The sequence below is a fragment of the Scylla paramamosain genome, chromosome 39 (assembly GCF_035594125.1).
Source record: "Scylla paramamosain isolate STU-SP2022 chromosome 39, ASM3559412v1, whole genome shotgun sequence".
Classification (NCBI taxonomy): domain Eukaryota; kingdom Metazoa; phylum Arthropoda; class Malacostraca; order Decapoda; family Portunidae; genus Scylla; species Scylla paramamosain.
The window spans coordinates 4,382,501-4,406,558 of record NC_087189.1 but is presented as its reverse complement, the minus strand read 5'-3'; the positions used below and the strand labels follow the sequence as shown (position 1 = coordinate 4,406,558).

Genomic DNA, 24,058 nt, shown 5'->3' with positions numbered 1-24,058 from the left:
GTTTATGAATTCATAATTTTATTTGGTCTCCAATTCACTCAGCTAATTTTGCCTGCCAGGAACAACCATGGCTGTCATTCACTCCATCATTCCAGCAGTGTGGTGGGCAGTGCCAAGAATGGAAGCACTGGTTGGGATAATGCAAGTGCTGTGATTGTTGTTACCACCTCACCTGGCCTTGGTCATCAGGCAACACAAAAAGCAAGGAAACAAAAGATCAACCCATCAGTTTTATTAACAATTGTTTGTACTGCATAACAAATTCTTATTTACTTGAGCAGTGTCTTTACTGAGGCAGTAAAGTTAATAATACATGTCATGTAACACTTAGATAGCATTAACAGTCCATGTATCAATAGAATTTTCAATGTGGAACAAATTTCTAGTAATAATTTTACTTTGGAATCAATCATAATTCAGATTCTTCACACAAATCGCATGAAAAATTCCTCAACTAATCAGTTAGTTAACTTTATATAAATGTGAATAATTACTTGTGAAGATCAGCTGTCAAAGTAAAATATCATTGGTTAAATTAAATATTTATCTTTAGTTCTGTGGATTCCTGAGCCCTTGGATGAAAGATCGATCCACACTTGTGATTATCAATTCAATTCAAATTAACTTAATCTTCCTGTTTTGGTTTTTGAACTTAAGGAAATTGCTTTGGTTTAGGTTTATAAACCCTTCATCATCCACTAAGGATTGGCATCATTCCAGGCTTGTGTGACCTGCTAAGACCTGATACATGTGCTGTCCTCCCTCAACACCACCGTGCCACTGTCATCCACTAAGAAGCAGCATCATTCCAGGCTTGTGTGACGCGCTATGACCTGATACACGTACCGTCCTCCCTCAACACCACCTTGCCACGGGCCACCAACTCCATCGCTCTGCAAGGAAGAGGCAACACATTACTGAAAATCAATAAGTCAGTGTTCACCGTGCATAAGGAACTTGTCTTGAGTGCTGCTACCACAGCTCAGAGGAGGAAACTGGAATGGTGTGATGATTGAACATCTGGGAAAGTTTTGAGGAAGAACCATGGTGAGTGACTTGGGTTCATAAACATACTGTGGGCAGAGCATCCTGGGGGTTGGTGGGGAAGTGAGAATGAATACTTACTTCAAAGAGGACAGTGAATCTGGTGAGTGCACATCTTGATCATTCTCTCCTTACAGGCATAGGGAAGCAAGTTATGAGCGAGTCAGTTCGTCAGCATCAGAACAAATGACAGAGTATGTATTATGATCAGAGAAAATATTAAAAATATTAACACTTGTGAGCTCCGTGTTGCCTCCAGACTATGATTGTGAGCTCTGTGTTGCCTGCAGACTATGATTCATTAACAAGCTCAACTCTCTCCCCTGCCTGCAGAGAGAAAGGATGAAAAGAATGTACACATCTTGTTCTCTTCTGAGCACTCACCCTTGCTTCCACACACTCATGGTATGATGTTCTGTCCACATTATGTTTATGAGAGACAGTCACTCTCGCCCAACATTTCTTCCCTAAGCTTTTAGATGTCCATTCATTATTACCCACAGTCCTGTTCCATTCATTATTACCCACAGTCCTGTTCTTGTTTCCTCTTTAAGTTGCAGCAGTACTACTTTCTCCAATCATACTGTAATAACACTTGAGACAAGCCACTCATCCTCCATCACCCAAATGTTCCCTCATTAACAACTATATATTACTGCTGTTCTACCTCCCCTAGCAATATCATGGGAGCCTAAATGCCACCTAGAGCTGGCCTGTGTTAGTTGCTCATGGGCCTCCATCACCCAAGGACTGGTTTTGTGTTGTCCCTACTGTGTGCAAACCTGGCTGAACATACTCACAGCCATAAGTAACTTCTAGCTTTGCTGGTTTACTTTGTCTCCACCCTGATAGTTCTCCTCAAAGGAAGAAGCCATGCAACCAACCAAGAAAATAAGTTTGGTGATCAGGCAAAGTTGACAGTGCAGCAGTGGTGGTGGTGCATGCCCTTGATTGGGAAATAGTGGCTTGCCACCCATTCTTCTAGCACCTCACCAAACATTCAGGTTTCCTCTCCATTTGTTGTCACTTCACAGAGCACTTCACACTCACAGCCAGAGGGATGGAGCTTCCTACACAAATGACACACCACTATTTTCTTGATGATGATGCACACCTCTGCCACACTGTCAATTTAATTAGACGTTTTGAGGTCTGCCTATCTGGACCATCTTGTCAATGTGGTTGACACTGGTGGAAGCCATGCTAAACCTGCTGAGCCACACAAATGGTAGCTTACAAGCTTCAGAGATAATGCAGAATCAGCCTCAGTGGTGGATGCCGGATGCCCACTAACAACACAAGCACTGGCTAGATGCAAGTGGGCACGTGTGACATGATAATGATGCTACCATCATGTCACACAAGTGCTGCCCCTTGCAGAGTACCATGAACAAAATTTGTCCCAGTGCTTTACCAGGTGAATCTTTTCAGTGATTATGTATATATGTCAAGAAGACGTGCAGTTGGGGGGCCTAGGCCCAATCTCTTAATTGCACTAGAGGTCAATCATTCATCACTCCTTCCTATTCCATGCCCATCAAGCCTTGCCTGGGATACGCGCGGTGCTCTGCTGTCTTGATGCGCTCCACCAGGGCCTCCTCTGTATCCCCGGGTAGGACAGGCACTGCCTCCTGTGTTACTATTGCTCCACAGTCCACCTCCTCCTGAAAGGGGCAACAGCAATGAAATAGTATGAAAGGTAAATTCCTAATGTCAACTCAAACCTCATCAACAATAACCAGTATGCTGCCATTCATTAGGCTTTGACACACCAGCACCAAGTATCAGAATAGTTTAATTCCTGTATAAGTGGTGTTCTAAAGTGGTGCTGTGATTGCTTCTCACCGAGACAAAGTGGACAGTGCATCCGGTGAGAGTGACACCGGCCTGGAGTGCCTGCCGCTGGGCATGCATCCCCTTGAAGGCTGGCAGCAGTGAAGGGTGGATGTTGAGCAGGCGGCCACGCCATGCCCGCACAAAGGAGCCGGTCAGGATGCGCATAAAGCCAGCCAGACAGATCAGTTCGGCTCTGGCAGCCTGCAGCTCAGCATTCACTGCTGCCTCAAACTCCTCACGGCTCTTGTAGTTCTTGTGAGGAACCACCTAAGGAGAAGGTTGTCTGTGAGGATCACTTCTTGAGGATAAAATTCTTTGCTTACAACCAACTTACTAGCTCAAGGAGGGAGCATCAAAGCTGCTGTGATGTTATGCAGGCATCACAGTTTTGTATATCTTGTGTTCCATTCAAAATTATAATGAACTAAATTTGCCACTATGCCTGGACACTCTGAGCAGGGTGGCCAGTCTCTGACAAGCAACTATATGGCTTGTTGTCCTGTAGTTAACTACAATAAGTAGTGGAAGCCTCAGTAAGCCATGGTGCCTCTCACCTTGGTGGTAACCCCTGCCTCCTGTGCCCTCTGCAGGCCCTTCACTCCAGCCACATTGCTCACCACCACCACCACCTCGGCACCACTCAGGCCTCCCTTGGTGTGATCCAGCAGTGCCTGAAATATGATTCATTGCAGACCTGTACAGCTTTAAAGCACAAATTGAGATTTATTAAATTTATTTTTACTTTATCTGGATAATTTATTAAAAACCCTTAATATTGCCAAAAATTTGGCAAATTTTTTTACTTTACCACACATTTAGTGGTTTTGCCACTGCAAATACACTGCATCAAGGGAGATTACAAGAGTACACAAAAAGTTCTTTAAAATATTTTTTTTTAGTCAGCACAGGCCAGCACAGATGTGCAAGACAGACTGTATTACAAGAGTACACAAAAAGTTCTTTAAAATATTTTTTTTTAGTCAGCACAGGCCAGCACAGATGTGCAAGACAGACTGTCAGCACAGATGTGCAAGACAGACTGTATCACAATCTATGCACATGCATTGATTGAGGAATATGTGACAAACAGTCTGTTTGTTATGCATGTGATCTTTAGTTTTTAAGAACAATTGGTAGAAATTTTACATTAATTCAAAATTTTAAGAGGCTTAAATTTTCCCAGAAAACAAAACCAAAAAATGGAGCTAAAGAGAATCCTGACACAGATTCCATAGCAAAACCACCTTGGTGAGTCCCCACCACCACCACTCTCACCTGTAGGTTGGTTCCTGTGCCAGAGATGAGCACTGCCACCCTCCTCCGTGGAGTGGTGAGAGAGGGGCACTGAATCAGCAATGGTGCAGCTGCAGCACTCAGTATCTGCTCCAGCTCCTCCACTACCACCTGTGGCATCCCTGCAGCACCACACCAACACTTCATTAGCAAGGGAAGGCAGCGTAGGTGCGATACCAAGACAGACAATAAAATTAAATGAAAGAGAGAGAGAGAGAGAGAGAAATTAAATGAAAGAGAGAGAGAGAGAGAGAGAGACAGAGAAAAGTATTGAGAGATTTGGGCTGAACATTCATTCATGTGAGAAACATCAATAGTGAACAAATAATTAAGGTATATGTATTCTAATAATAGCAAGAAAATATGATACAATACATGATTACTACTAGTATGCAACTAAAAAAAATTAATACAAGTTTTCCATTAAAATAGGAGACGTTTAGCATATGGTGGCCAAGAGCAGCAGTACAAAGCTCATCAAACCTTCCTTCCGGGGCACAAGTTGGCCCACCTGTCGAGCCTCTCCACCTGGGATGAGACTGATGACCTCCATGACCTTGTCTGCGGCCACTACCAGCACCATGCCCAGGCCACAGTTGAAGGTGCGGGCCATCTCCTCGCTGCACACACCTGCAAGATGGCACAGAGTGAGATGGAGGGATGGAATTATGTTGGAACTGCAAAGGATGGGAGACACAGAGGCCTCCAAGATGCAAAGGACAGAAACAACTGGAGGAGACTTGTACATGGCACTAACCCCTCACTCCAGGGAAATGGCTACCTCAAAAGACAAAGCATCAAAAGCTTCACCTAATTCTATAAACCATCCCAAGGCAAAACAATCACAGGAGATACAGTTGCATCCTCACCGTGTGCTGCAAGCCAGCCAAACACGGGGTGCAGGGGCCACTGTGATGCCTGCAGATGTGCACTCAGCTGGCTTGGTAGGACCCTTGGCAAGTTCTCTAGCAGTCCACCCCCAGTGATGTGTGCGGCGGCCTTGACCAAGCCGTCCTCCAGCACCTTAGCCAGACTCCTGCAGTAGATCCTGGTGGGGGTGAGCAGTTCAGCACCTGAAGGACACATATCAATATGAGATAATTCTCTAGTTTTGTTAATCCTTTTGGCTCTTAGTGGACTGGCACCTCATCGTACATTTTTTATATAAATTTTGTTGTCTTTGGCCAGTGCCAGTCTTACATTAAAGTAAAAAGTAACCCTATAGTTCTGAGACAACTCATTAGCTTTTTGAATTGACTCCAGGAAGAAGAAATGCTAAACAAGACTTGGCAAAATAACAATTGACAGATTTCAACTTTCTTATGATCTGATGATTAACATCCCTCCACGAGATGACTGGAATAAGACTGGAATAATAATGTAAGTACTAAAAAATATATAATGTCAGACAGTTGAAATGATAACATTAAAAAATTAGGACACCCCACTAAGTCATTACTGTATTCTATGCATGGGAAATCTGACACCCAGAAAAGCAGAGAATAAAATCTGGAAAAATAAGTTTGTCCTAAAATGATGAACTGATACAAAATATGGCTTAACAAACACCAAGAGTCACAAACTGGAAACGATTAAAAACATGCTCATATCTGATGGAGGAAATCAATCGACAAAATTACGAATATACAAGCTAAGGCTAAGATGACCCAGCAACCAACCAGCCCACCAGTCCTCTACCCTATCAACCCACTGACCTACCAATCTTCTAGCCCAGCACCCCAGCAGCGACAGCTTACCAAGTGTGTTGTCGGGGTTGAAGGGAGCTGGGTCGCTGTACTGCAGGTCCTGAGCCTCTATAATCCTGCGCACCAGACTGAACCCATTGCTATGCAGGCCGGAGGAAGGCAGGCCCACCAATACGTCCCCCTCAGCCACCTCCTCGGTGCGGGGCAGCATGTTGCCTCTCTCCACAGCTCCCACTGTGAAGCCTGCCAGGTCATACTCCCCTCCAGCATACATTCCGGGCATCTCCGCTGTCTCACCACCTGTTTGGGAAGAATTGGCTGCTTTATCAATTACTGTTGAAGCTGTCAAGCTGTGTGGCTGTTCCCTGTAAAGTGAGAGCAGGGGTATTTCCTCTTCCTCGTCTGTGACAATACCATTATCACTCACCCCATTCTATGATGGGATTTGTATCTTTTAATGTTACTCAAAACATCTCCACATTCTCAAATATTTTCTCACATATTTTTGTGCACACACCAATATATCTTGACTGTCTCATGGTGGCAACTCACCAATGAGTGCACAGCCAGCAAGGGAACATGCTCGAGCCACGCCCTTCACCACACTGGCTGCCACCTGCCCCTCCAGGCGCCCCGTGGAGTAGTAGTCCAAGAAGAAGAGTGGCCGGGCACCGTGGACCAGCACGTCATTGACACACATGGCCACCAGGTCTTGGCCCACTGTGTCATGCATCCCTGCTGCCTGGGCCACCTGGCAGGGAGAAAGTGTTAAGTGTAGGCCAACACAAAGAATTTTTTGTATTCACTGACATCACGGAATTGTGCTGCCTTTACACTTCTTGACTGTGGCACTGACGGTGTGTGCCAGTGTCACCAAGTTGTGTGGTTCTCCTTTATCTCTTGCAAGCTTAAACCACCTTATTTCTTGCAAACTCATCACTTAATGACACCCCACTGGACTCAACACACCCGGCAGGTCATCTAAGATGCATGTAAATGATGATGGGCCATATTCTGAAACACTTCTATGCTGCATCTCCACTACTTTCATAAGGCTTTAGTTGATATAACACAGGTTTGTATGGTTTTAATGATAGATTAACAAGATTTCTACATTATTAACAGGAAAAAGAAACTTAAGAATCTGGCTCATTATCTATGACCTTGGAAAGTAGATATGTGAGCAAAGCATTTCATAATACTGGCCTATAAACCCTTTACCATATTCACTCATTGACAAAACTCCACATCTCATCACACACTCAGCAACCGCACTGCATACCTTCAGCTTGGTACCGACACCATCAGTGCCGGACACCAGAATGGGATCCCTGAAGCCAGTCTGCCGGAGATCAAAGAGCCCGCCAAAGGACCCCAGGCTACCCATCACCCCGGGGCAGGCTGTGGCACCAGCAGCTTCCTTGATGGCTGCCACAAACTCATTCCCAGCGTTGATGTCGACCCCACTGTCCTTGTAAGTGACTCCGCCACCACCAAACCTGAGACACGTCAATCAGCTTGGCCAAGCAGCCCACAGCTCCCCAGTGTTATAAGATCAATTCTCAAAATTTAAAATGTTACTTCAAAGACCATTAAGGTTTTAGTATAGAACAGAATTCCTGCTAACAGTTTTTAGTACATTCTAGTTTGCAATGCTTTATTACTTTTGAAATCTTAAAAATAACACGGATAAACAAGACATATGAAACCAACACTGGTACAATGTATAGCTGCATTTACTACATTACTTTTCCCAAAGGTAAGACAAATAATGAAATATTCAGTGCTAATTTATTTATTGTAACAACATGACAAACCACACCAGTTTCCTGAGGCAAGAGTGTTTCAAGTTTCAGCAAAACTGGAACACAGAACGGAGAAAGTCATGGCATGAGCTGATGTGCAATGGAGGCAATGTGGAAAGTGGAATGTTGAAAAGAAATACTATGAGATGGTTTGGCCATGGAGATGAAGAGCAAAGAGCTTCTGAATAGGTACGTTAAAGTGTGAGCAAGTGGAGGGGCAGGGTGAAGGGTCAAGGAGAGAAAGATCACTTGTGAGGTGGAAGGAAAAGGTAGAGGGGTAAAGATGTGGCTTGGTGTTAGTCAAGGTGAACCAGTAAGGCAGGACTACTTAAGTAAGGGGTAGTGGAGGTTGTAGTCTTGAGGTTAGTGGCTACAGTTACCTTCCCCAAGCAGGTTAGTGGGTTTAGTGGTGTGCCTTGAGTTAGTCAGCTGACCTAGAGGTGACCTTAGTGGCCCGGGCAGCAATGTCCCTCCTGAAGGTGGCGCCCTCAAAGGTGATGCGTCCTGCCAGCTGTGTGGCCCTGTCAGCAGTGTCCCTCAGAGCTGCCCCTGTCACCACCACTGCCAGCACACGGCCGCCTGAGGTGACCAGTGAGCTGCCCTCCCTCTTGGTGCCGGCGTGGATCACCTGCACCCCAGCCTCTCCTGACACCTCATCCACACCTGCAGGGGTCAAGAGGTCAACAAGTGGTATGATACTTTCCCCAGACACTTGATGTTAAAACATCACCTTAAGTTAAAACCTTTGTCTTATGAGAAATTCACCGTGTTACTTCAATGGCCTGCACAGTGTCTACCTATTTTCAGTCAACCTTCCCTGCTATGTTGTTGTTGTTGTTTTCAACATTTCCAATCAGGATTCCATACAGCCACAGTATCTGATCACACTTATAATTTCCTCTGGTTTGAGTATCATCTTGTCTACACACCTTCCCCATGCATCCACCAGTTTCTAAAGTATGCAGTCTCTTCAACCTTTTTTTTTTCAATTCCCTCTACATTTCAGCCATCCATTCATTTCATCTCCACAGCTCCATTCCTTTTCTTTCCTTTTGAACTTTTACAACATACTATTAATTTTAAACAGATCACTCAAACTTATACAAATACTGACAACTATTTTTCTTTACCTCAATCACACATTTGTTCATCATTATTTATTCACATAAGCATTTATTGGGTAGGGGGAATACAAAACTGTCAAGTCTTATAGAAAATGGACTCAGATTACTTCCCCTACACAGTCCTTAGTACACCACCTGTCCTCACAACAACCACACCTCAGAAACAACCACCAACCACTTACCAATCACTACTACATAATAAGACATGCCAAGAACTACCTGTTATGGTTTTGCCCTTTGGATAGCTGCCTGGGTAGCCTCCACTGACAACACACACCCCGACACAGCTCTTGTCCTGGCTGAAGGGGACGGCCACCTTACCAAGGCGGCCCTCCACACATGCCTGCACACAAAACACTGAGAATTACTTTTATTTCCTACAAATCACATCAAGAATTAAATTTTTATTTCCTACAAACTACACAAAGAATTAAACTTTTACTTTTCACAAACCACACCAAGAATTAAGACTTATTTGCCCCTCTATGAAGATTTGCTCCTCTCTTGTCCCAGCTCCCAGCCTCTCCTGGCCATAATTTTCTATCATCCTTAGAACTATTTAATCTTGCCTCTCTCAAGATTTGCTCCCCTCTTGTCCAAGCCTCTCTTAATCCCTTCCTCCTGGCCCGGTCACTCACTATCATCCTTACAACTCTCTTTACTTTTGCTCCTCTCTTGAGATTTGTCCCCTTGTCCTAGCCCCTCTCAATCCCTTCCTCCTGGCTCTGTCACCCTGTCATTTACCATCATGATGTCATACAGGTCCCCTTCCAGCAGAGGCAGCAGCACCTGAGTCTCAGGATCTCCAAAGCGACAGTTGAACTCCAGCACCTTGGGCCCATCCACAGTGAGCATCAGGCCAGCATACAGCACACCTGGGGACATCGGGATGGATAGATGGATGACTGATTGGAAATGACACATAGATAGATGAACAGACCGATGGATTGAATGATTGAGATGAGATGACACAGGGATGATGAACAGACAGGTGGAGTGAGTGACTGAGAAGAGATGACAGAGAAGATTAGATGGAGAGACAGACAGAGACAGACTGAGAAAAATGATGCAGGGAAGGATGAATAGACAGGTGAATTGAAGACACTGGGAACGCATGAGTAGATGGACAAACAGATAGAGTGACAGAAGAGATGACACAAGATTAGCACATGGATGGACAGACAAACTGAATGACTGAGACAGGGTGACAATGGGAAGATGAACACATGGGAGGATGGACAGACTGAATGACTGAAGAGAAGATTCACCTAAACCCTGCATTATGATGGCAATAAGTGAATGATTAGCTGAATGATTAAGCTAATTATATTCTAACTGCCAAAGTAATGGATGAAACAAATGGTAGATGAGATTAGTTGTCTCTAGAGGAAAGAAAATGAACTGTTACATATTACACAAGTCCATGGTTGTCAGAGAGAAGTAGAGATGAATACAGGCAGACAGCCACACACTAAGCAGAGAGAGGTGGATGCAAACAGTCCGACATTACAGAGAATGAATACAGACGGCTACATTTATCCTCCAATTTTGGATAAACCTTTTGACCTTTCTTTAGGGACTGGCACTTTAGAAAGCCATTTTTTTTTTAGTTCCTTTTGTTGCCATATGCCAGTGCCCCTCTTACAAGATAGAAAATGCACCAGAGAATGAAAAAAAAAAAATATATATACATATATATAATAAAGTGAAATCATTACATGGAAAAATAAATAAAGTCACAAATCTCACCCACAAAAGGTGTCCCTTCCTTCCTAAGTCCATCCACAGCCTTCTGCAGGACATCCTTCTTTATGATGTCCAGGTCCTGCTGTGAGGCGAGGGGGCAGGGGCAGTAGGCTCCCATGCCCCCTGTGTTAGGGCCCTGGTCGCCATCCCCAAGTCGCTTGTGGTCCTGTGCTGGCGGCATCACAGCAGCATCAACACCATCTGTGAAGCACAACACCTGCAGGAGGATGAGTGAAGTGATTATAAATGTTTCTTGCATGGTGCTGCAGTGTAGGTGTTAATCTCTCCACACACACACAGTTTTGCATTTTCATCACTTGGGCTTATACCAGGTTGGAGTTTTCTCAATAGTATGTTCATATATTACTTGAGAACTTAGATTACTTGAGCACTTACTGATATCTCCTCTCCCACCAGCTTCTCCTCAACCACAATGGTCTGGCCTGCCTCCCCGAAGCTACTACTGATGGTGTCCACGGCTTGACAGGCATCAGCTGCTGTGTCTGCCACGATGACGCCCTTCCCTGCTGACAACCCTGAAGCCTTGACAGCAAACCCTGCCCACTGCTGCCTGGAAAGGTACTCTTATTGAAAACAATGAGCTATCAAAACAAGGACTCAGCATACACCTACACACTCACAGGATGAACACAGATCCGCAATGTCCTTACTGTCCTTAATCCTTTCAATGCTAGACAAATTTTCTCCTTACTCTATAAATTTTCAGATACTATTTTTGTGTTAGGATCTTGTAAAAATTCCTGCAGCATAAAAAGACTAAATTAACCTTCTGTTTTCCCTCTTTCATCTCCTGCATCTCACTGAAAACAATTTTTACAATACAGTGCTAGGAAAGATAAGGAAGAACAATCATAGCAACAAAATATATAAGATAACAAAGCAACCATAATGCACAATGTCTGAAAATCAACAATAAGCCAAATAAGACTGAGCCACAATGTCCTTACTGCTCTTAAACACAAGATAAAGCAACCATAACGTATAATGTGTGAAAATCAACCATAAGCAAATAAAACAAATTAATAAACAGCAAAGTAATCCTAAAGCCCACTTTACTACAGAGATAATTTCTTATTCCTACTTGTTGATGAATGTCTTGGCTTCCTGAGTGGTGATAAAGGTTTGGTGAGCAGCAGTGGGGATGCTGTGTCTGTTCATGAAGGATTTGGCCCAAGACTTGTCAGCCTCTATCCTTGCTGCCTCCTTGGTGGGGCCAAATACCTGGGGAGGGGAGGGGGGGGAGTGCAGGTAAGGCTTGAGGAGATGGTGATGTGACATGGCATTTGTACAAGGCACTTCCGGGGTGTTACTTTGCTTCTTAGTCAAGCACCAAATAAATTAAGCATAGAAATATTCTTTCCATTATTTTTTTAGAGCAATTAATACACAGAACAGATATAAAATATACTCCACCAAGCATTGCCAGGACAATGCATGGTGTGAGGGGCACATTCAAAGGCAGGGCCAGCATACACGGACTGCCATGTGTAGGCCTGGAGGCTCCTTGCAGCTGTCCTTGTGTTATGTTCACTCACCTTGATGCCTGCTGCAGTGAGGGAGTTGGCCAGCCCTTGTGCCAAAGGATCCTCAGGCCCCACCACCACCAGACTCACACCGTGCTCCACACATGCTGCTGCCACCGCCTGTCCAGTACACACACATTAGCCTGTTGTGTTGCAGCTGTGACATGACAGTGCATAGCCAATGACATGACTGTTGCATGCTTGAAAGCAAAATAACTATTCATGACTTGTCATTTACACAAAAAATAGTTTTAATAATGAATGAAATGCCAATGAAGACATCCATGGTGTAAGTGTCATTTAAATAAGTAATAACTTGATAATGGAGGGTTTGTGAGATTAATCCTAACATTAACTCTATTTTGTTCTTGGTCAATGAATATTTGGGTTCGAGGATATTTATGTACCTAATTAATTTCAAGGAGCAACTCAATAGATCAACTTGTACTAATATAAGATAGTTGTTACTGTCTTGTGACGTGTATAACATAGGTGTTACTGCTCTGACTGCTCTGCAACATGATGAAGAATGATTCTGGCAAAGACACACTGAGCTGCTGCAATGCTTCAAGTAAAAGGTATACAATGGAAATAAACTGGTATTGTATATGACTATTATATATTCATAATAACCTGAAGCTGTGATAAATCTTGCTGCATTTTTCTTTCACAAAAATTGAAGGATTAGTTTCTGTTGAAATCTGGAAGAAAAATTACAAAGAAGGCTTTAAATGGAGTTTGGTTGATCACCACCGCACCAAAATGATTCACAGGAACACAAGTACAGATGTGTTGAGTAATACTCTTTCACGGCTTTAGTTCAGGTTGCCAAGTGAATGTTTCTCCTTCACCTCACAATCTGCAAGCAACATTCATCTCTTGGGAGTTCCTGAAAAAGTGGTACATTTTTTCTGCTTTCTCCATAATCCACCCTTCCCCCCACTTTCCTTTTTTATGCTTGACACTTGCCACTTTTTTTTCTTAATATTTCCTCTAAGAATTTCTAAATAAGTGCTATAATTTTTCCTGCTTTCTCCATCATCCTTCATTTTCTCCCCCACACTTTCCATTTTATTCCTGACACTATCACTTTTTTCCATTAATATTTTTTGTGCATTTCCTCATGTCATCTGATCCAAATTCTTTACATATCACTTTTTTTTTATTTAGTATTATTTTGATTACTTCCTTGCCATCAGATGCAACGCTAGTTAATTTAACTCATTAGTTCTTACCTGGTGGTCCTTGAGAGGCAGGGTGATGTGGGAGGCCTTAGGGGCGGCGAGGGTCCCAGCATTGCCTGGGGTCACCAGCACAGAGGTCACAGCAGGGCAGGAAGCCAGGGCCAGGGTGAGGGCATGCTCCCGACCTCCTGAGCCAACCACCAACACCACACCACTCATGTCTGTCTGCTGGCGTGGGAAGGTTAACTGTCTACCTGTGTTAACAACATGATTGGTGGATACAAATGAAGATACTATTTTCAAAGACGGAATCCTCTTCCGTCCTCCTTCACGTCATCAGGAAAGAGACTCTTGATCCTTCCTCACTTAGGGATTTTAAGGCGTGATTTTTAGTAAGGAAGGTTAACTGTCTACTTCAGTGGTGGGCATTATGGATAGATATAAATGCAAATATATTCAAAGATAGCAATAATAACACCTAATATTGATTTATTAATTGGGTCAAACAATTCATATAGTTATAAACTGCTAATTGGTGCTTTTAAAATTTACCAACTGCAACACCAAAATATTGATAACTTTAAGAACTATTTAAGTTTTTATATAAAGCATAAATGTAAGATTAAGGCCTGTATTCTGAAACGCTTTGCTCTAACCACGGCTATTTTCAAAGGCCACAGAGATGATTAGCCGGGTTCTCAAGTGTTTCTCCTCTCGTTAATGTAGAATTCTTGTTAAAACGTCATTGAACGCCCGTGTAGCTTCAATTAGAGCCTTTTGATTTGAAAACAGTGGAAATGTGGAGTAGATGCGTTTCTGAATCTCCGCCACTGGATTGCGTCATCACTAACGGCTGTTGGCTGAGCGGAAGTTTGTCACCACGATCCAGTCACCATTCTACAATAATCTAGCCCTCACTTGGAGCACCAGGCATTTAATGTGAAAATGAAAGGCATGTATAAATGAAAAAAAAAAAAAAAAAAAAAAATTATATACCTGCCGAAATATACTTTTTGTCAAATTCTAACATTGTTTTAGAAATGGCCATGTGAAGATAGGGACTCGTCAGCACAGCTTTGATGGGAACGTTGGATCACATTAACTGATTATAGCGTTAGTGGTGTCTTTGTGATCTGAATTCAAGCAGGTGTGGGGTTGCTAAGCGATCTTAATTAACCATTATGGCGATGGGTATTAAAACACAATCACCACGTGGTTAATACCGGGATCAATATAACAGACGCAGACCAGCGAGCGGCCACTGCGTCATCAGCCCCGCTCCTTCCTATTCATTCACTGCCTCATGTACTTACTACCCATTATTCTTACACATTATTTTGCAGTTCTTAACCATTATTCTAATATCTTTTTCCTTATTTTTTTTCTCCAGTACTGACAGACATCAGGGTAGAAGAATGGCTACGTTCAGCCAAGAGAGGGTGTGAGGCGGTGAGGCAGTTGAGGTCACGATACGACCCGCGCTGACCTCACGTGCTGGTTGGCCAACCCGTTTGTCATTTCAATCCTCGTAAATACTCAATGGTCTAACTAGTACCCAAAATTTGCAATATATTACTGGGGTCAACTGCTTCCCGGGTTGCAACGATCACTTATGAAGGAAAATACCATTTCTGTTATTTGAAAAGGTTAAGTAGCTAAGAAGATTGGTTTAGCTTTATGAGACACTGGCTGGTAATTGTTACGGATCTTAACCACCGTCTTATTTAAGGTGTTTCTTCTCTCTCGTGCATCTCAATTAAAATTTGGCTGGAAAGGCCATAACTGATGACAGATGTCAAGGCAGCTACATTCCATAACACACAAATCCCCATACCAGTTATTTTCGGGATTCAAAGCACGTATTCTATGTTTGCTGGGCTGGTTTATTCAAGACAACCTCGGCTTATCACTGCGTGCGCTCGTCATAAGCAGTGACTGTGCTAAGCTGACATGCCTCCCTAACAAAAGACCATCTTGAAACACTTCTGTGCCGTACTTCGACTATTTTCTAAAGGCTCTGGTTGAAGTTATATAGTGTTTTTTTTTTTTTTTTAAGTGTTCATACGGTTCTTGTGAGAAGATTTCGAATATGTCAACAGGAAAAAGCACTTGCGACCCTGCTAATAATCTCTGTGGCCTGTAAAAATAGTTGTGGTGAGACAGCAACCCAATGTACTGAGTCTGTTACACGTTCAAATAAACTATCTTCAAGAACAGATTAGCTTGACTTGATCACTCGCCCCTCCCTCACCACCTCATTGCCACCCCTACCATCCCTCCCACGCCTCACACCAGTCATAATGACCTTGATCTCACCACTACCACCACCACCACCACCACTGTAACACGTGACACTTCGCCTCCGCTGGTATCATTTAATTTTCCATGACCTCGTTCTGTTCTTTCCTTGCCGTGCACGTGGTGTGATGGCTGCTAATCTTTTAACTTCACTGCTGGTTCACTCGTACTTCAACATTATCTTTGTTTCGCTTTGACTTACAGTGGACGCCAGCAGGTATACACCATTAACACTTAACTATGTTATCATTTAAAGAACTGCAGTAAGTACATGGATCATGGGGAGATAAAACGATAGGGTAAGTAGGAGTGAGGTAGCCACCACTAAACCGCCCGGGAGCAAGGAAAGCTCCGCAGGACGCCAGGCACTTGGCAAGGCGGTGTGTATGCTTCCCTAAACTGCCCATCATCCAAAAGAAAGCTTAGTTGAATTCCTGCTTTAAATTGAGGCTAAATGGAGAGTATTAACAGTGATCAAGAGGTACAGGATATGCGGGAGGCGGGTGTGGCGGACAGAACAGAGTGGCACAGCTAAACTAAGACCCACACTAGTCATGACAACTCTACACAGCATTACGGCAGTAGTAGGTAAGTTGTTCAGCACGTCTTACCTGATGACACCCCGCAGGAAGAGAGAAGTGCAAGGGTATAGGAGAGCCTGTTGCTGCACCACAAACCGAGGGACAGCAGGGATAACACTGTGCCGGGGCCGGGCTGCCCCCACCCAACACCCACTGCCCCTCCTCCCGTCTGCTCCTCACATCTAACAACTGATTCTCCTTCCTGGTAATGACTCAAATCCGCTTCTCCCTCTAAGTTCACATGTTCTCCTATTACTAATGGCATTTGAAAAAAAACAAGTAGCTATACTGATGTAATTCAGAGATGCACGAAAATGATCTCAACACGCGTATAAATTAGAAAATAAAGGACATACTTGGCATCATGCGGAGGAGCAGCGGGGCAGCGACGGCCTAACCAGTGACCACAGATGCTCGTGGCGGTCCCTCACAGCTGACCGGGGCTAGCAACACCATCCTGCAGCCCTGTACCTCACCCATGTACTGCGAAAAGAAGTAACAAGAAGAATATAAGAAAAAATAACCAAAAGACCAATAATACACGGTACAGTGGAAGCTTGGCAAGATTTGCGTACAAGTTCGTGACCTTGAGAAGTCTAGAGGAAGAAAAGGCACGCGATGTTATGTCTGGTACCCAGATTATTTACGCTAAGCAGAAAATTAAACCTTATACTATACAAGATAAATGAAGAAATAAAGTTATGCTGGATACATCAACTTGGCCATTGATATACATAATGCATTCTTGAAACTGAAAATTTACCAAGCGATAAGACAAGAGACGAGGGTGAGAAGGGCCGGGTTTAATTAGTCTTGTAAATACCAATTCACTCAGTAAATACCAATTCACTCACTACCGTCATTGATCTGTGCTTGAAGAAAATGTCTGAGAGAGAGAGAGAGAGAGAGAGAGAGAGAGAGAGAGAGAGAGAGAGAGAGAGTTAATGAAGTGAAGAGTCCTTGATGGAGCCAGCTCGTTCCCCAGACACACACAGGAAGGAAGGGTGCGGGCGTGACTCAAATGCACCACTCACAACCACACACACGTAAAGAAACTAAATTTAACATCAGTAGAATATAAGGACACTACTACTACTACAACTACTACTAAAGGGAGTTAATCAATTAAAAAAAAAATAATAATAATAGTGATATTGATACGTTTGAAATCGTGAAACATCTATTTATTTTTTTCATCTACAATATAGAGGCCGATGATGATGTGGGTGATGATGATGATAAGATACATAGATGAAAATGAAGGCTCTCTATTTGACATCCTGTAAATGCCTCTTAACCATGACTAGTTAAACATCTTAATATAACGAGTGCATAATCAATCTCTCTCTCTCTCTCTCTCTCTCTCTCTCTCTCTCTCTCTCTCTCTCTCTCTCTCTCTGTGTGTGTGTGTGTGTGTGTGTTCGCACTGCACTCACGTGATCCAGCTACCCAATATTAATTGCATAATTGCCTGCATCAACACAACACAAAAACTGAAGCACAATATTGATGCTAATTATGGAACTCAATGCGAACATACCTAGTATTACTGCTACTACTACTACTGCTACTGCTGCTGCTGCTGCTGCTGCTTCTGTTACTACTGTTACTTATCGATTCTTATTAGCAGTACTATTATTATTGTTGGGAAAAGAGAGAGAGAGAGAGAGAGAGAGAGAGAGAGAGAGAGAGAGAGAGAGAGAGAGAGAGAGAGAGAGAGAGAGAGAGAGAGAGCATACAACCATTTTTTTCCCATGGTCATTATAAACACATTACGATAAGAATGATGAGATCTTACTGCTATCATTAACTTTTCTTCTGTTACCAAATATACAAATAAATAGATAAATAAACAAATAAATTACCACTTGACAACTTGCATCACCTGTGACCTCTGTGTCCTTTCTCACGCTGAGCTCAGCACCACCACCACCACCACCACCAGTCTATGCAACACAAGTACCTCCTCTAACCTTCATTTCCCTCCCCCGTCTATTCCAGGTCATCCTATCACATCCTTTTAGCTAATCTCCATCCAGTTCATTATCTGCTCCTCTCTTATTTCAGGCCAGCTCTCCAAAACCTAATCTCTTGCATCTATTCTTTCCTGCCTTGCTTTCTTTTACGATTCTAAGTCATTATATTGTTCTAGTTCTTTCCATGTCTTCGCTGCATGAGGTGTTCTGTGCAAGTTCTTACCTCTTCATCCAGTTTCTCTTCCTTGCTTGTACGATTCCTCTATGGCTGTTTGTTATTATGATTGTCTGTCTGTCTTTTCATTTGTTCGCTGCATGATGTCTTCTGTGCTAAGTTCTCATCTCCTCTCTTCATCTATAATTTCTCTGCTTTGCTTCTACGATTCCTAGATGCCTGTTCTGTTATTGTGATTATCTGTCTTTCGTCTGCCTGCTGCGTGTGTGTGTGTGTGTGTGTGTGTGTGTGTGTGTGTTCTCTTCATCTGTTCAGGCCGGTCCAGCAAAACTATTTCCCCATCTGGTTCTCTGCCTGTCTCTCTTCTCGGCTAGCGGTTACCAGCCTCAGGAAACCCACGAGAGAGAGAGAGAGAGAGAGAGAGAGAGAGAGAGAGAGAGAGAGAGAGAGAGAGAGAGAGAGAGAGAGAGACGACAAAAACAAATAGAAAGATAGATAGGGAAACTAAGAGAGGAAAAGCAGATGGAAAAGAGGAAGCAAATGAGATTATGGAAAGAATGAACAAAAGGAAGCAGGCAGGCAGGCAGGCAGACAGACAAGAGAGAGAGAGAGAGAGAGAGAGAGAGAGAGAGAGAGAGAGAGAGAGAGAGAGAGAGAGAGAGAGAGAGAGAGAGCAGCCTGTCCAGCACCTCAGCCCTGCATGCATTCGCCCCTTTGTGAAGAATGGAAAGTGTATTTAGAGAGTAAACAGACAAAACTTTCAGCTGTCATCAAGCAGAGAGAGAGAGAGAGAGAGAGAGAGAGAGAGAGAGAGAGAGAGAGAGAGAGAGAGAGAGAGAGAGAGCGCAAGAACGTCACGTATATAGTGTATGAAATTACCACAACTGTTATCGTATGTGACCTTTCAGTTATATTTCATTTGCAATTACACCTGAATACAATTACAATTACTGCAATCGGAACTCTTTCTCTCTCTCTCTCTCTCCCCCACATACTACTACCACTACTTTTATTAACACTTCTACTACTACTACTACTACTACTACTACTACTACTATTCTTTACTATATATATATTTTTTTTTTCCATTTGAGAGGGGCTCTGGCCAAGGGCAACGATAAAGGGTGGAAAAAAAAAAGGCCCACTGAAGGTACTGGTTCGCAAAGAGTGTAGCCAAAAGAACTACTACTACTACTACTACTATTACTACAACTACTACTACTACTACCACCACTACTACTACCACCACTACTACTACTATTACTGCTACAAGGTTCAGGATGTCAAACACAGGGAGGGCATCAGAGAATCAGTTTATTTCACACACAACTGAGAAGCAACAAAACCCACAATATTCTTGATGATAAACTATTACATACACTGATCAACAAACGCATGCGGCGGCCAGGCGAGGCTCCAAGGATGCACGTATGTATGTATATATTTCCTCTTATGTACACACGTCGCTGAGATAAAATGCTGAGCACGACAACCACACGGCATTAGTAAGGAAGAAAAAGTCCACACACACACACACACACACACACACACACACACACTTCTTTTAAGGTCACTTGCGGGCGAGTGTAAGTTTCTCGTGAATACACTTCCTATACACCCTGACATCGTATATAAGGGCTCAGGATAATACAAAACAGCCGTACAGTATACAACAGTTAACCCCTTCCATCTCTCCTTAAGTCCCCTGTTACTGCATTCCTTTCAGTGCAACGCCTCCAGTATATTACAACAAGTGGCGGATGGATGACTTGCTTACGGTGAATCAACACATGGGGAGTGGCCTGTATTCACAAACGCCCTGCTTTCTCACCACCCACGACTATTTCCAAAGGCCACAGACATGATTAGCCACGTTCTCAAGCGTGTTTCTCTAGTTCGTAGTGTAGAAATCTTGTTAATCTGTCACCCGAACCATAAAATTACTCTTAAAAATCCGTGTCACTTCAACAAGAGCCTTTGGAAAGTATTGGAGGTGCGGCGCAGAAGTGTTGCAGAGTATGGTCCAAAGCTGGTGATTGTAATGCGTCTTTCATTCACTAGATGGCGCGCGTGTCAACAGTGTCGCGGTGGAGATCAGCACGTGTTTCTTGTCTGTTCTCTAGTGATCAGCGTCTCCTCCCCACCAACGCTCTCTCCTCTGTGATGACGTGATTTTTTTTCTCACCCGTGGACGCAATATAAGCAATGAGTTGCGAGTTCTAATAACAGTGATATAGAATTATCTTTCAACATGGTGCTGTCAAGATGGCGGTGGTGCTCGAGTTATCAAGCTGTGATGTGTAATTATGTTCGGATACCTTGCCATTAAGGAGATTATAACGGAGTAGTTAGCAAGCAGTGATGAGTGTCGGTGATTATAACTGCAGCATACGGTGATAACTAATGTGTTAGTGGTGCAGGTGATGGTGCTGCCTCATGTGATTGCATAAGAACAAAATAAGGGAAGCCGCAAGAAGCCATCAGACCTACACGTGGCAGTCCCTGTATCAAGCACGCATATCCTTTCCACTTGTCATCTTTAGTCATATATTGTCAAACCTTTTGAAGCTCCCTAATGACTCCGCACTAACAACCTGATTACCGAGTCCATTCCATTCATCTACCACTCTGAGAACCAATTACAGGTGATGCCAACCCAAACCACGCCTCCAGTGACCTCATTGTCAACCTTCCCCTTGCCAGTCACGGACGCGCGAATGACTGTTGCATCACAATCTTCGCCATAATTGTGTCATCAGACAATAATGGTGCTAATTATTTTTGTTGAAAGCATTACGTCAAATCTAGGTAGTGTTGTAAGATGATTAAAATCTCTCTTCACAAAGAACGTTAACCCTACGTGCAAATTTATAAAGATATAAAAGAAAATAACCGGAGCACAAGATATTGAAGCTTCGAAACATTACCTGCTCGAGGCAGTGGTTCATTCATCTCACAGCTGCTTCGAGACCCACACCCAAGTCGTCATCGCTTCAAAATGACCTAATGATGACCTTATATACGCTTGGGTAGTGTTTGAAGGCACAATTACCAGGCACACTGTTACACAGACCCTAATCCTCCCACGAAAACGGAGGCACTGAAGACCCGGAAAAGTCCCATTGGTTGAGACAAAATGCAGGCATGTGATTGGTCGTGTCACGCAGGGGATACGACACTATATATTAATATTGACGGTAAAATTGGTTTCTTAACAAGTTACTTAAGGAAATCAGTGTTTTTGTAGTTATCAGTAATTGAAAAAAAAAATATATATGTCAGCGTACATTAGTTAATTACATCCATACCATTAAAAATTACGTCTTTCTTATAAATAACAAAAGTATGCGCCATAGGATCCCGTTGTTGTGGCGCAGTTTAAGCAGTCACACACACACACACACACACACACACACACACACACACTCTCTCTCTCTCTCTCTCTCTCTCTCTCTCTCTCTCTGTGGAAGGAAGCAAAAACAAGCCCTCAGAAACACGGAAAGCCAAGAAGAAACACCAAAGTAACCAACAAAAGATAAAACACAACACATGAATCACCAAAAAAATGGCTACCAATTAATAGCTTGGCGAGACTGCAACAAGAATCCTCACAACAATTAGTGATCTACCGAGGCGCAAACAAATTATTTCATTCCCTTTAAATTATTATTGTAACTAACAGCAAGGCCTTTTTTATGCTTTTTTCTCTCCCTCCGATGATATATCAGACTGGGAACTCAACCCCATTACTTCCATTAAACTATTGTTCCTTTGTGCTACATGCTTCGTACTGCGCAGGCTTCCCTCGGGACACTGCGCAGCGCAACCCATAACACCTTTGCGCTCCGAGTCTGCCTCACTTAGCGGGAGGGCGGCGGCTTTTGGTAAACACGCCGGGAAAACAGTCAACACACACCCTATAACAGCAATAGAAATAACATCCCAGTCTAATTATTTTCATACGTGATGTAACAGTGACCCCTCCCCTTCCCGCCACCCGCCATTCCTCGCCGCCGTGTCTTTGTTTACTTCTTGGGGAGGGAAGCCTTGCGCTCCTTCTCCATCTGCTTCTTAACTTCAGTCTCCAGGAACTTGGTGCGATCCTTGGTCATCCGCACGCCCTCCTCGCAGCACTCCTTGTAAGGCTTGATGGCGGCCTGGCGGGAAGGGAGACAAGCGTAAAGTTAATTATACACTCAATTATCATTATTACTATCTTACGCGAGAGGCGGCTGCTTACTTCATTGTGTGCTGAGTTTTTTACCGTCTTATTATTTTTTTTTTTTTGTGAGAGGATGAAATACGACCTGTTATTCTAGAGCAACTATTTTTCTGTATTTGATTTTTGTTATTACCTTTTTTCTCTGCACGCGTCATAATAATTTCACAGCGGGGAATATTTTTTATTTTATTTTTTTTTTTGTCCCTAATGATTACAACTATTGCTACTTCTGCTACTACAAGTTAGTGCTTAAGTGTATAGAACAACAATATGAATTTTCCATGATTGTGCAGCTTACTGTAGAAGATAATTAAAGATACACTGATAGACTAACTGACGGACTGACTGAATAACTGATTACTACTACTACTACTACTACTATTACTACCCACCACCACCACTAACATTGCAATTACTACCCTCACCCCACTACATCCATTACCACCACCATTACCACCCACCTTGACTCTACCACCACCACCACCACCACCACCCACCTTGATTCGTTACCACCACCACTACCCACTACTCTTCCCTTTCTACCACCACCATCGCCACCAACACTCCTTACCCACCACCACCACCACCACCACCCACCTTGACTCGCTCCACCCATCTGTTGAACTCCCCGTAACACCTGTAGTTGTACTCCATCGCGTCCAGCTCAGTGACAGAGGCGAGGACAGCCACGTCAGCGATGGTGATCCTCTCCCCGCACAGGTAGGGCACGCCGCCGATCTCCAGGAAATGGTCCAGGTGGTCGAGGCTCGTCTTCAGCAGGTTCTCCTTCTCTGGGTCCGGGGGCAGGCCGTCGTATATCTTGGGGGCCTGCGGGACATGTGTTTGTCACTGAGGGAACTGAAGAACACGAGAAGCAGGAAGAAAACGGAAGAGAAAGCTAAGGAAGAGAAACACTGGCGGCAGGCTCTCGTATGTCTTCGGTTTGTCATTGAGGGAACTGAAAAACACGAAAAGCAGGAAGAAAACAGGAAAAAGAAGAGAGCAGTGAGGAAGAGTAACATCAAGGAAGCGCCGTTCTATAAAAGGCATCTTCCCAACAACAACCTGGCAATTCCTAAGGAGTGGAATGCATTACGAAAGTGATAAGGTGAAAAATGAGATGGTTTGGTGGCTTAGTAAGAAGAGAAGACCAGGAATCGATTCAAAGAGCCTGAAGAAAACCAGAAGATCGAGGGGAAGAAAGAGAGTGAGAGATGGAATAAATGTATACCACTGCAAAGGATGGGAGGCACACAGGAAGAGGCAAGGGACAGAAACAACTGAAGGAGACTCGTACATGGCGCAGAGAGAGAGAGAGAGAGAGAGAGAGAGAGAGAGAGAGAGAGAGAGAGAGAGAGAGAGAGAGAGAGAGAGAGAGAGAGAGAGAGAGAGAGAGAGAGAGAGAGAGACGTGTTTGACATACCAAGTATAAATCGCGGCTAAAGTTAGACGGTCTATCTTGGGACGTGGAAATATGTGATGTGTGTGTACAGATTGGAATCCCCGGGGCTGCTGTGTTTGTGT

At 43.5% G+C, this 24,058-nt stretch overlaps 2 protein-coding genes across 8 annotated transcripts in view; both read right to left on the bottom strand.

Moving 5' to 3' along the window:
• Window positions 1-217: 217 nt before the first annotated feature.
• On the bottom strand, window positions 218-16,539 carry LOC135092078 (trifunctional purine biosynthetic protein adenosine-3-like). Of its 4 annotated transcripts, none has more exons than XM_063990275.1 (19): window positions 16,518-16,539; window positions 13,334-13,536; window positions 12,111-12,218; window positions 11,657-11,796; window positions 10,951-11,125; window positions 10,558-10,771; window positions 9,553-9,683; window positions 9,028-9,151; window positions 8,119-8,347; window positions 7,162-7,378; window positions 6,432-6,630; window positions 5,931-6,179; window positions 5,043-5,246; window positions 4,657-4,803; window positions 4,156-4,295; window positions 3,435-3,551; window positions 2,890-3,147; window positions 2,593-2,708; window positions 218-893 (listed from the first exon to the last, which is right to left on the bottom strand). In XM_063990275.1, the coding sequence occupies exons 1-19, from the start codon at window positions 16,525-16,527 to the stop codon at window positions 827-829; spliced, it is 3,048 nt and encodes a 1,015-aa protein (XP_063846345.1). In that variant the 5' UTR covers window positions 16,528-16,539; the 3' UTR covers window positions 218-826. The 4 variants fall into 4 exon arrangements, with proteins under 4 accessions (XP_063846345.1, XP_063846344.1, XP_063846346.1 ...); XM_063990274.1 differs by lacking the exon at window positions 16,518-16,539 and adding an exon at window positions 16,192-16,441; XM_063990276.1 differs by lacking the exon at window positions 16,518-16,539 and adding an exon at window positions 16,192-16,325 and having other exon boundaries at window positions 13,334-13,510.
• Window positions 16,540-19,608: 3,069 nt separating this feature from the next.
• LOC135092084 (glutathione S-transferase 1-1-like) overlaps window positions 19,609-24,058 on the bottom strand; it is a 113,835-nt gene continuing 109,385 nt past the window's right edge. For all 4 annotated transcript variants that reach the window (XM_063990289.1, XM_063990288.1, XM_063990292.1 and 1 more), the window contains exons 6-7: window positions 23,132-23,362; window positions 19,609-22,469 (exon numbers count right to left, since the gene is read on the bottom strand). In XM_063990289.1, the coding sequence (XP_063846359.1) occupies window positions 22,338-22,469; window positions 23,132-23,362 (363 nt within the window). In that variant the 3' untranslated portion in view covers window positions 19,609-22,337. The remainder of the gene's footprint in view (window positions 22,470-23,131; window positions 23,363-24,058) is intronic.